At 39.3% G+C, this 10,494-nt stretch overlaps 1 protein-coding gene and 1 pseudogene across 4 annotated transcripts in view; both read left to right on the plus strand.

Moving 5' to 3' along the window:
• TRAPPC8 (trafficking protein particle complex subunit 8) overlaps positions 1 to 2,642 on the plus strand; it is an 84,355-nt gene extending 81,713 nt beyond the window's left edge. For 3 of the 4 annotated variants that reach the window (XM_064577779.1, XM_064577780.1, XM_064577781.1), the window contains 2 exons: positions 325 to 414; positions 1,593 to 2,642. In XM_064577779.1, coding sequence (XP_064433849.1) covers positions 325 to 414; positions 1,593 to 1,827 — 325 coding nt within the window. In that variant the 3' untranslated portion in view covers positions 1,828 to 2,642. The remainder of the gene's footprint in view (positions 1 to 324; positions 415 to 1,592) is intronic. The other variant, XR_010407272.1, reaches the window with a different exon arrangement.
• Positions 2,643 to 2,783: 141 nt separating this feature from the next.
• On the plus strand, positions 2,784 to 9,722 carry LOC123852352 (NADH dehydrogenase [ubiquinone] iron-sulfur protein 5-like; annotated as a pseudogene).
• The last annotated feature ends 772 nt before the right edge of the window (positions 9,723 to 10,494 follow it).

Here is a 10,494-nt window from a genome sequence, read left to right on the forward strand (position 1 = left end):
TAAATTTTTGTTTTTCATTTTGAGAAATAACCACCAAGAAACACTTCAGTTATTTTTTAAGAGTAGCTCTAATAAATGGAAACAAAATGGTTTTGTGGACGTGTATATTCTGATATTTAGCATTCAGGCATCGTAGGAACATATTTTCCTTCTTATTTACACAAATAATGTGTCTTTTTGAATTTTGGAACTCAGTTTTTTCCCTTACTTGAATCTAATTGTCTTTTTTAAGGAGCTTGTTAGGTATTCGTTAAGTGTTATTTTCAAGAAAGTTGATTTTAAAAAGAAAATGCACAGCTTAACCTCTCTATTTTCCTTCCACAGCCTTTGTTTAGTACCAGTCACCCTTTTACTGTCTAATTGTTCTAAGGCTGATGTTGATGTAATAGTTGATCTTCGGCATAAAACAACAAGGTAAAGATTCACTTGGTGCAAGATTATTTTGTAGCTTAGGATTGATGTGAGAACAGTTTAGCATTTTGAATTATGCACATAATGACCTAACACGGATAGAGAAAGTTTACTCAGGTGTGCCCTGGATTTGTGTTTGACATTACAGAAGTGTTATAGAGGAGTTACAGAGGATTGTCTCTGCATCATAGTGGTGACAGAATGACAAGCGATTTCCAAAAGAAGCAAATTGTTTTGATCAGAGACAAAAATTTTTATGAAAGTTTGTTGGTGATAAAGAACTCTAAAATTGAAAATCAGCAAGTTTGCAATAGAAGGGTTTTTTTTTTTGTAATTATAAAATAATACTTAAAAAAATACAGGTCCATACTCCCATATCTGATATCTCAAGAGCTAGATGCTTTTTGGAATTCAGAAATTTTTGGATTTTTAGAAAAGTAATGTGAAGTGTATACGGATTATTAGTATATAACACCCCGAATAGGATCTGGAGCAGCTCTCTGGAATCCAGACACGTTCTGTGTATGATTGATTATGTGTGTCATAAATAACGCCTTATTGGTAGATTCTGGGTTGCTTCCCATTTTTCAGCATTATAAACAGTTTCAGTATTATAAGCATTCCTGTATACAAATTGTTTTTATGTTATGGATAACCAGTTGGTTAAAAGCTGAGGTTTGAAATCAGGTTCCATAATTTACTAGCTGCTGTTGTGAGCATTAATTGAGATAACACTTGTGCTTAGAACATAGTACCTGGTAACAAGTGTTAGCTATTATAGCAGTAGTAATACTACCTATTGCCTTTATTGTCATTATTAATAAATAGTTGGCTTCATGAAATAGTTTCTAGAAGTAGAATCTCTTTTTTTTTTTTTTTTTTTTTTTTTTTTAAAGATTTTATTTATTTATTAGAGAGAGAGAGAATGAGAGACAGAGAGCATGAGAGGGAGGAGGGTCAGAGGGAGAAGCAGACTCCCCGCCGAGCAGGGAGCCTGATGCGGGACTCGATCCCAGGACTCCAGGATCATGACCTGAGCCGAAGGCAGTCGCTTAACCAACTGAGCCACCCAGGCGCCCTAGAAGTAGAATCTCTAGGTGAAAGGGATCTGTTACTAGAAGTTCAGGAAAAAATTTATAAAGAAAAACCCTCCAACTTACCATTTTCCTTCTCCCACATAGTCCAGAAGCATTGGAAATCCATGGATCATTTACATGGCTTGGACAAACACAATATAAACTTCAGCTTAAAAGCCAGGAGATTCACAGTTTGCAGCTGAAAGCATGCTTTGTTCATACAGGTGTTTATAACCTTGGAACGCCTAGGGTATTTGCCAAGTTATCGGACCAAGTTACAGTGTTTGAAACAAGTCAGCAGAACTCCATGCCTGCCCTGATCATCATCAATAATGTGTGACAACTTGCACATTTGTACTGAAATCCACAAGAATCAGTTTTATCTTACTGAATGGGTTTTAACAGCAGTATTTGAAGTACCTGACTTGTTATGGAGGTTGGTGTCGGATTACTGCAAAATACTTTCGACTTGTCAATGTGTTGATGATGCAAAGCACGTTGGACTGAGAATACTTACGTTCTTTTTTTGTATTTCTTTAAACCCTGATAATAATTTACATACTCATAATACAGAGTTTCAACATATCCACGCACCTTATTAAGCCCCGTCTTAAAAACCAATGTCTAAGTCTGCTGTTACAACTTACTGATGGTATCTGAATATTACCAGATGATTCTGAGGAAGGAAAGGCCTTGTTGGCAGTACTCCCGTTAAGCCATTAGTCTATAAATTCCAGCTTTACTGTGAAGTTCTGTAGAGTGTTAAATACAAGTTTTCCTGTCTTGCATCACACAATTCTCTAAAATCAGTTTTGAACTTTGGTTATAGAGTCTTCATACTTCAGTATCTGGTGGTTCCTATGGCTTATACATAACTTTGTAAAAAAAAAAAAATTTTTTTTCTGATGCTTTGAATATAGTTTTGAAAGGAGTTTGACTTTTTTTTCCCTCATTCATCTCAGCATAGGGTGCACTATTTCACAATATGAAAATTTTTTGTCATTTAAATTATCATATTCTTTATTATGTAACTTTAACAATTGAGTTGATCTGTTTAAAATATAAATCTACTCAAGTTAATTAAAAATAAGCTTTTCAAAAATGTATTATATTTATAACAAATGTAAATAGAATAAAGACATGCTATTCACTGTATAGATTTATTAGATGCTTTCATTTTTTAATTCAAAGGGTTTAACATATTCTTTATTTAAAATGAATGCCAACCATATTAATTACAGCAGGCCAAACCAATTGTTTCCAAACATGAAATACAATTTTTGTTCCTACAGTCCTTGGTGGCTATGTTTTACACAAGCAAATTAATTTTGTCTTTAAATGTGTCATGTCTGATGCCCAGTTACAAATCTGGATAATTGTTTTATATCCTGGGAAAAAGGAAGATCATGCTTATTAAACTATTGAAAGTAACCACATTACAGACTGTGATGCTGGGTATGGTAGATGAGGTGATTTAGCCTTCCTGCTGAAGAAAAGTAGAGTCTAAAAATGAGAAGAAGACATCTTACTAAAAACAAAGTGTTAACAATATAGTCAGTTATTAGTGGACCAAAATCTTGGAGAAGTAGAGAAAAGAGACCACCATTTGGGGCTACTTTGCCTTGGGAGTGTTTATCTACTTAGGAAGAAGCAAGTGAAAGGCAGAGCCTTACATTTGATGCACTCTGAAACAGGAAATACAGGTCAGGAGAAATCATTTAAGCTGAAGCAAGGAGACAAAAGTTTGGAAGATAGGCACAAGAAGGTAAGGGACCTACTGGGTTCAGTGGGAAAGTTTTATGTTTATTTGGAGTCCCAGAAAGAGGGGAGACAGGGTAGTGCGGAGATGGTATTTGAAGTGAATCTCTGAGAATTTCCAAGATGGACATCAAGTTACAGATTCAAGTGGTTTGGTAAATCCCAACAACATAAATACAAAGAAACAATATCCGGATGCCACATAGTGAACCTGCTGGGAATTTTAAAAAGGGGGGAATACAGTCTTGAATACAGAAGACAAGTGGTAGCACAACTGATAGCAGACTTCTCGACAGAAATCATGGAAAACAGAAAATGGGTCTGGGGGTTGAGGGGGTTATCTTCAAAGCGTTGAAAGAAACAAACTACTAAGCCAGAATTCTAAACTCAGCAAGAATACCTTTTAAGAAGGAAATGAAACAAAGATATTTTCAGACAAATAAAACCGGAGAGTTTATTTCGAGGTGGCCCTAGGATAATGGTGTCTACCTAAGTCTTAATCCTTCCATTCGTTCTGCAATTAAATATACAAATCAAAAAATAAAAAAAAAACCAAGTGAAGCCATACCTAACTCATACTTAGGACATAACTACACAGAGAATACTCCTCTAACTTCAAATTAGCTGTAAGTAGAGAATTTAGCACTGAATTCCAACAAGCTGTCTCAAGCATCTACTTAACAAGCCTTTGTAGAAAGCAGAGGTGGGGAAGACAGGAATCCAGAAGGAATTGTGGAGAGGAAACAAGAGAACTCAGGGTTTAAGGGCGAGCTGAAGTCACTCTGACACAAAGCAAGTCTCTCCCCTAACTGTGAAAGTACTCAACAAGATCTGGCGGCTAGAGCTCTGATGACAGTCTTTGTAGTGGGGCTTTAGGAGCAACAAGGGACAGGATCTATTCCTCAGGCAACTAAGGAAATGCCTCCTAACTGGGGTAATCTCATAAATTGGCTACTTAGAAGAGTACTGAGTATTTTGAAGCTTGTGCTGCCCAAGAACTTTCAATCTCAACTGAAATTTTTCCATTAAGATTCATAGCCCTAGGCCTGATTTCCAGAAGACTCCCATTAAAATGCAAATACCTGTTAAGTACCCTGATAACCTACCATAATCGATATGATGTGCCCTGCAGCTTGTGAGAGCAAGGCTTTACTTGGAATGGGATGCCAGTACAGTACTTAGAAGGGAGGTGAGGAGTGCAGGTGGGAGGAGCAGGAATGGGGGCAGGGGGCTGAAGGAGCCAAAGAAAAACTTAGCCGTTACAGACTTTTTGCTTAGGGTCAACCCTGTTTGATAATATTCTATTGTTCGTTCCCAGGATGAATGGGCTATGGTATTTGGCCTCAGGAGAGGAGATTGCACGTCATGTGTTCCCCTTTCTTCCCTATGTTTCTATTTTGATTTGTAAGCTGTGATAGAAGTCAGCTTTCCTAACTTCAACATTTCTTCCCTTCCTTAGTGATTGAATTAATTATGCTGTAATTGGTGGCAGAAAGGGACACATCTGAGAATTAGATATTTTTGTGAAAGGCAAAAAAAAAAAAAGTGTTCTTTTTTGCATTTGAATAGTATGTCTTGGTTCAGTAAACATTCCAGGAGGATTATCCATTGAAGACTATTACTATCTGTTGATTAGAAAGTCTGATTTCAAGATAACTTTTTAACCAGAGAAGGGGCATTTGGCTGGGAGAGGCAAATCTAATTTTACTACAGAACCTTGGTACTTGCAGATGAAGGAAGAGGAGAAGGTGTTTCCAAGGGAGGCCGCTGTAATTGAAGGAGGAGGACAGGCTCAGCCAAGTCTGGAACAGGTGGAGCCCCAGCCCCGGTGCCTTCCTTGGCTGCCACAGTTTAGTCTGCCTCCCAGCAACCCTCTAGGGGGAACTGCACAAAAGTAAGGAGAAACTCAAAAGACCTCATTTTCCAGATTCAAAAACTGAAGATTCCAAACCTGGGTGCAGAACAACTCTTGTTAAGAGCAGGGTTGCGCACCTCTCTGCCACAGCTGCTTGCACTTCTGGGTCTTTTGCTACTGTCCCCAACTCTGCATTCAATGACGTCTTGCTCTGGCAAAGCTTGAAACTGCCCATAGTGGAATATTTACCCTAGGGGCATCAAATGCTACCTATTAGGGCTTGATGTATTGATTTTTGCTGTTTACTCTAGATCTCCGAAAGCAATGGAGAAAATGTTAATAATGCAGATTCAGTTTAGAAGTGTTGCATGAAGGTAGCTTTCACATTATGAATAGCACAAATATTTGAAGAAATATTCATCCAGTACCTGAAAACGATTATCCAGATCAGCAAAGACGTTGCTCCTGTCATTGATGAACAACATCAGGTGAGGATTAGCATATCTTCTCACTTTCCTCTTCCCCCTTAACATAAACAAAAATATCAATCAAGATTCGTACTGGAATTGTTCTCATTTGTTAATTGCAAGATAGGTCGGTTGCTCAAGAGCTTGGCAAAACTTAACAAAGGCCCTCTGTGAGGATCACTGGGCTATATGGTATTTGCAATATAGAATTCTGCATATTTTATTATTATTTATAAGTTGTGCGCTATGAAGACTTTATATCTGCTTAAAAAGCTTTTTTAGCCTGTAATTTGATGCGTATTTACCAGCATACCTCTGGGTATGGGCATAGACCATAAAGAAAAGTTAATATTCTGACTGACATCGGCATTGCAGTTAGCCAGGAGCTGAAGTGTCTTATAGAATATTCCAGGCTTTCGGACTCAATAGGGAAATGGTTCTCAAAATGTATGGGCATAATCATTTGCTACTAAAAATGTAATTTCAGAGGCTACTTCCCCAGAAATGGATGGTCTACCTGCCTAGACCAATTTTGTTGGTCTGGTTTGAGTATGGAATCTTGTTTTTGTTGTCGAGGTTTGTTTGTTGTTTTTTTTAAATCTTGTGGTTTTAACAAGCCCTGATGCTGAATGGGGGACCTGTATACCACGCTTTTGGAAACACGGCCTTAGGGAGCCTGAGAAGCACTGTTTCTGGCTGCAGATTTTTATTAAATTTGTTACTATCTAGTTTTTAGTCACATCATGGAAATGTTACTCTTCTTCAAAAGTTCTAGGTGACTAGGCCAGTGTTTTAAACATAAGCCCCTAAAATGTGACAAATTGTTCAAAGATTAATTTTCTATTTAAGGATATTGAAAGAAAAATTCAGTTTACAATAGCTCATTTGCTCAGTTGGTTAAAGTAAACAATTAGGCTGCAGCTGATGTTCAATCCCAGCTTGCCTGTGGCTTTATTATTTCTTGGCTGCTGATCATAAGTAACTATCAAATCTTACTAGCTTTTGGTATTGTCAGTTTTGCTGTTCACAATAATTGGATTCTTTTGGGCAGGTATTTGTCCTCTCTGCTAGGTATAGGTAGATGAGAGCTGTAGATAGGGTGACCACATAAGTTTTCACCCCAAATGAGATAACTTGAGAGTGAAAGGAGGCGCTATTAATAATTACAGTGGGACAAACAGGCATAAACTGGGTCTGTTCCAGGCACAGTGGGATATGTGTTCATATTAGCTTAGGCTTTCCTTCCTCTCAGGCTATTTGCTGACTGGTACATTACAATGAATTCTGCTACATGTCCAGATACTGCACATTCATAAAGCAGCCATAAGGCGCATTCCCAGATGCTTAGAGAAGTTCTAGTTCCCTACTTTTTTGGCAGAAATGTTTACTCAATTCAGATGTGATGATGAGTGGCAAGATTCAGCTAATCTTTAAGTTGGAATCAGGTGAAAGAATTCTTTGATACTTAGTGACCTGAACCAGGACTGAATTTTAGCCCTAGGCCAAGAATGCCACTCCCACTGGGTATGGGCTACTGGCCTATCTAGATTCTTAAACCCTCTCCATGTAATTGTGGAAGAACTTGTACATATTTAATATTTCTAGCCAATATACATATCTTGAACACCACTTATATCACCTTTATGTTGTTAAAACTCTCTATTGCTAAGTGAGACAGCTAATATTTGAAAGGTTTTGATAGCCATTTTTTGGATTCTGGACTGATGAGATTTTCAATGGCTAAATAACCACCCCTGGGTTAGGTACTTCAGATGCTTTTTTAACTACTCCTAGGTGGTTAAAACAAAATTTATATATCACCCTGTCTTTGGTGAGCTATTTTTTTTTTTTTTAAAGATTTTATAGAGAGAGTGGTGGGAAGGGGAGAGGGAGAGAGAGAATCTCAAGCAGACTCCCTGCTGAGCGCAGAGCTGTTGCAGGGGTTGATCCCGTGACCGCAAGATCATGACCTGAGTGGAAGTCAAGAGTTGGATGCTTATGGGATGACTGGGTGGCTCAGTTGGTTAAGCGTCTGCCTCCGGCTCAGGTCATGATCCCAGGGTCCTGAGACCGAGCCCCACGTCGGGCTCCCTGCTCAGTGGGGAACCTGCTTCTCTCTCTCCCTCTGCCTGCAGCTCCCCCTACTTGTACGCTCTCTCTGACAAAAAAAATCTTAAAAAAAAAAAAAAAAGTCGGACCCTTAACCAACTGAGCCACCCAGGCACCCCTGGTGAACTATTTTATTTTTATTTTTATATTTTTAAGATTTTATTTATTTATTTGAGAGAGAGAATGAGAGATAGAGAGCATGAGAGGGAGGAGGGTGAGAGGGCAGGGAACCCAATGTGGGACTCCATCCCAGGACTCCAGGATCATGACCTGAGCTGAAGGCAGTCGCTTAACCAACTAAGCCACCCAGGCGCCCTGTATGTAAATCTGTCTTAAATCTGTTTAAAGTAAATTATACTCAATATAACATTTGGTTGTAACTTAAGTAAATGGCTATAGATGTACCAAGATGGAATATTTCCTCTGAGGTTGATAAGAACTGTAATAATAAGACTTAAGTCTTTAAGCACAATATTATAAAATAGTATTTCCCAAAATGTTTTCCACGGAATAGGAGGAAGTTAATAGATATTAGGTGAAAAAAAAGATTTCCCTGACTAAACAAAATTAGAGGTTTCTTTACACTCGTGTGCATTCATGGGAGTTTCCTAAACATATTCAACTAGGGATCAGCCCTCCCTTGTCAAGCATTTTTCAGAACTAGTGATATGCTCATAGACTAAAGATTGGTAAGCTTTTTCTGTAAAGTATCAGACAGTAAACCTTTCAGGTCTATGGGGGTACATACAATCTCTGGCTGCCAAACACAGTATGTAAATGAATGGGTGTGACTGTTTTTGTAAATAAACACCTGTTTCTGTAAGTAAGAGAATAATAACAATGTTATTCGTTTTAACACTGAGTGACATCATTAGGACATCTTGGGAACCTGGGCAAGACCAGAGAATAAAGGAGGAGAAAGGAGAGAGGACAGAACATAGGGAGAAGGAATGTCTCATTCCTCTATGGCGGGTTTCACTAAGATGTGGCAAGTGATTCTCAAAACCAACTATATTGGGCGCGTGGGTGGCTCAGTCGGTTAAGTGACTGCCTTCGGCTCAGGTCATGATCCTGGAGTCCCGGGATCGAGTCCCGCATCGGGCTCCCTGCTCAGCGGGGAGTCTGCTCCTCCCTCTCCCGCTCCCCCCTCTTGTGCTCTCTCTCTCTCTCTCTCTCTCTCAAATAAATAAATAAATAAAATCTTTAAAAAAAAAAAAAACAAAACCAACTATATCCACTAGAGGGCACCAGGAATGCAATTTTACATGGGTGCCGTGCTTACCATTTGCCTTTAAAATGTGGAAATTAGCATTTGATGAGGTAGCGCTTAGTGGAGTTTGGCTTAGCATTTTTCTTCTGCTACAGAGAATTAGAATCAGGCAAGTTAATGATAATTCACCAACCTAACATATTAACAATATTAACCCAGGAAATAGTTCGTAATTAAAACAATTATTGGCAGATCATCCAGTAGCGGCGGCCAGGAAGGAGACGAGGGCACCGCGGCACGACGCCATGCCTTTCTTTGATGTGCAGAAAAGGCTGGGCCTTAACTTAGGTCATCGGATGACGATCCAAAGTGCCGAGCAGCCTCACAAGATTCCAGGTCGATGCCATGCTTTTGAAAAAGAATGGATAGAATGTGCGCATGGAATTGGTGGTACCTGTGCAGAGAAAGAGCGCAAGATAGAATTTGATGATTTCGTAGAATGTCTGCTTCAGGAGAAAACGATGAAACGTCTGAGTGACATCAGGAGGCAGTGAGATAAACTAATAAAGAAGGGAAGTACACACCTCCACCTCACCACTTGGGCAAGGAGGATCCTAGGCCCTGAGTGGAGCTGCTGCTGATGGCTGGAGGCTGATTTTCATGTTCTCTCTTCTCCACTGGAAAGTTCATTTACTGAAAACCTCTTTGTGAAAGTGTCTAAAAATAAAAGATTGCTCTATCCTAAAAAAAAAAAAAAAAAAAAAAAAGATTATGGACTTTTTAGTAGCCTTTACATCATCCAGAGAATCAGGATGATGGATTTTCTTGAAACTTTTAATATCTTTTTTTTATTGGGCGGGGGGGTGGGCGGGGTGCAAAGGGAGAGAAAGATTTTTTTTTTAAGATTTTATTTATTTATTTGACAGAGACAGCAAGAGAGGGAACACAAGCAGGGGGCAGTGGGAGAGGGAGAAGCAGGCTTCCCGTGGAGCAGGGAGCCCGATGCGGGGCTTGATCCATCCCAGGACTCTGAGAGCATGACCTGAGCCGAAGGCAGACACTTAACGACTGAGCTGCCCAGGCGTCCTGGAGAGAAAAATTCTTAAGCAGGCTCGACAGGGGGCTTGATCTTATGACCCTGAGATCATGACCTGAGCCAAAATCAAGAGTCTGAGGCTTAACCAACTGAGCCACCCAGGCACCCGAGGTTTTATTTTTTTTATTTTTTTATTTATTTGAGAAAGAGAAAGAGCACAAGCAGAGGAGGGGCAGAAAGAGAAGCAGACTCATGGGGCTTGATCCCAGGACCCTGGGATCATGACCTGAGCCGAGGGCAGATACTTAACTGACTAAGCCACCCAGGCACCTGAAACTTTTAATATCTTAAGACCCTGTAAAGTTTTACTGATCAGAAAGTCATTTTAATTTGTCATAGTGCAATCTAAAATGGAGGCTAAAATGGGAAATTGTTAAGCCAACAAAACCTCTGTTAAAAGATGAGGGTAAGAAGAACTCAATCTGGGGGTGCCTGGCTGAGACTTGATTTCCAGGTTGTGAGTTCAAGCCCCACATTGGATGTAGAAATTACTTAAAATCGGGCGCCTGGGT

The sequence above is a fragment of the Mirounga angustirostris genome, unplaced genomic scaffold, assembly GCF_029215605.1.
Source record: "Mirounga angustirostris isolate CCGP_5_RB_7025 unplaced genomic scaffold, mMirAng1.0.hap1 SCAF_14, whole genome shotgun sequence".
Lineage (NCBI taxonomy): Eukaryota > Metazoa > Chordata > Mammalia > Carnivora > Phocidae > Mirounga > Mirounga angustirostris.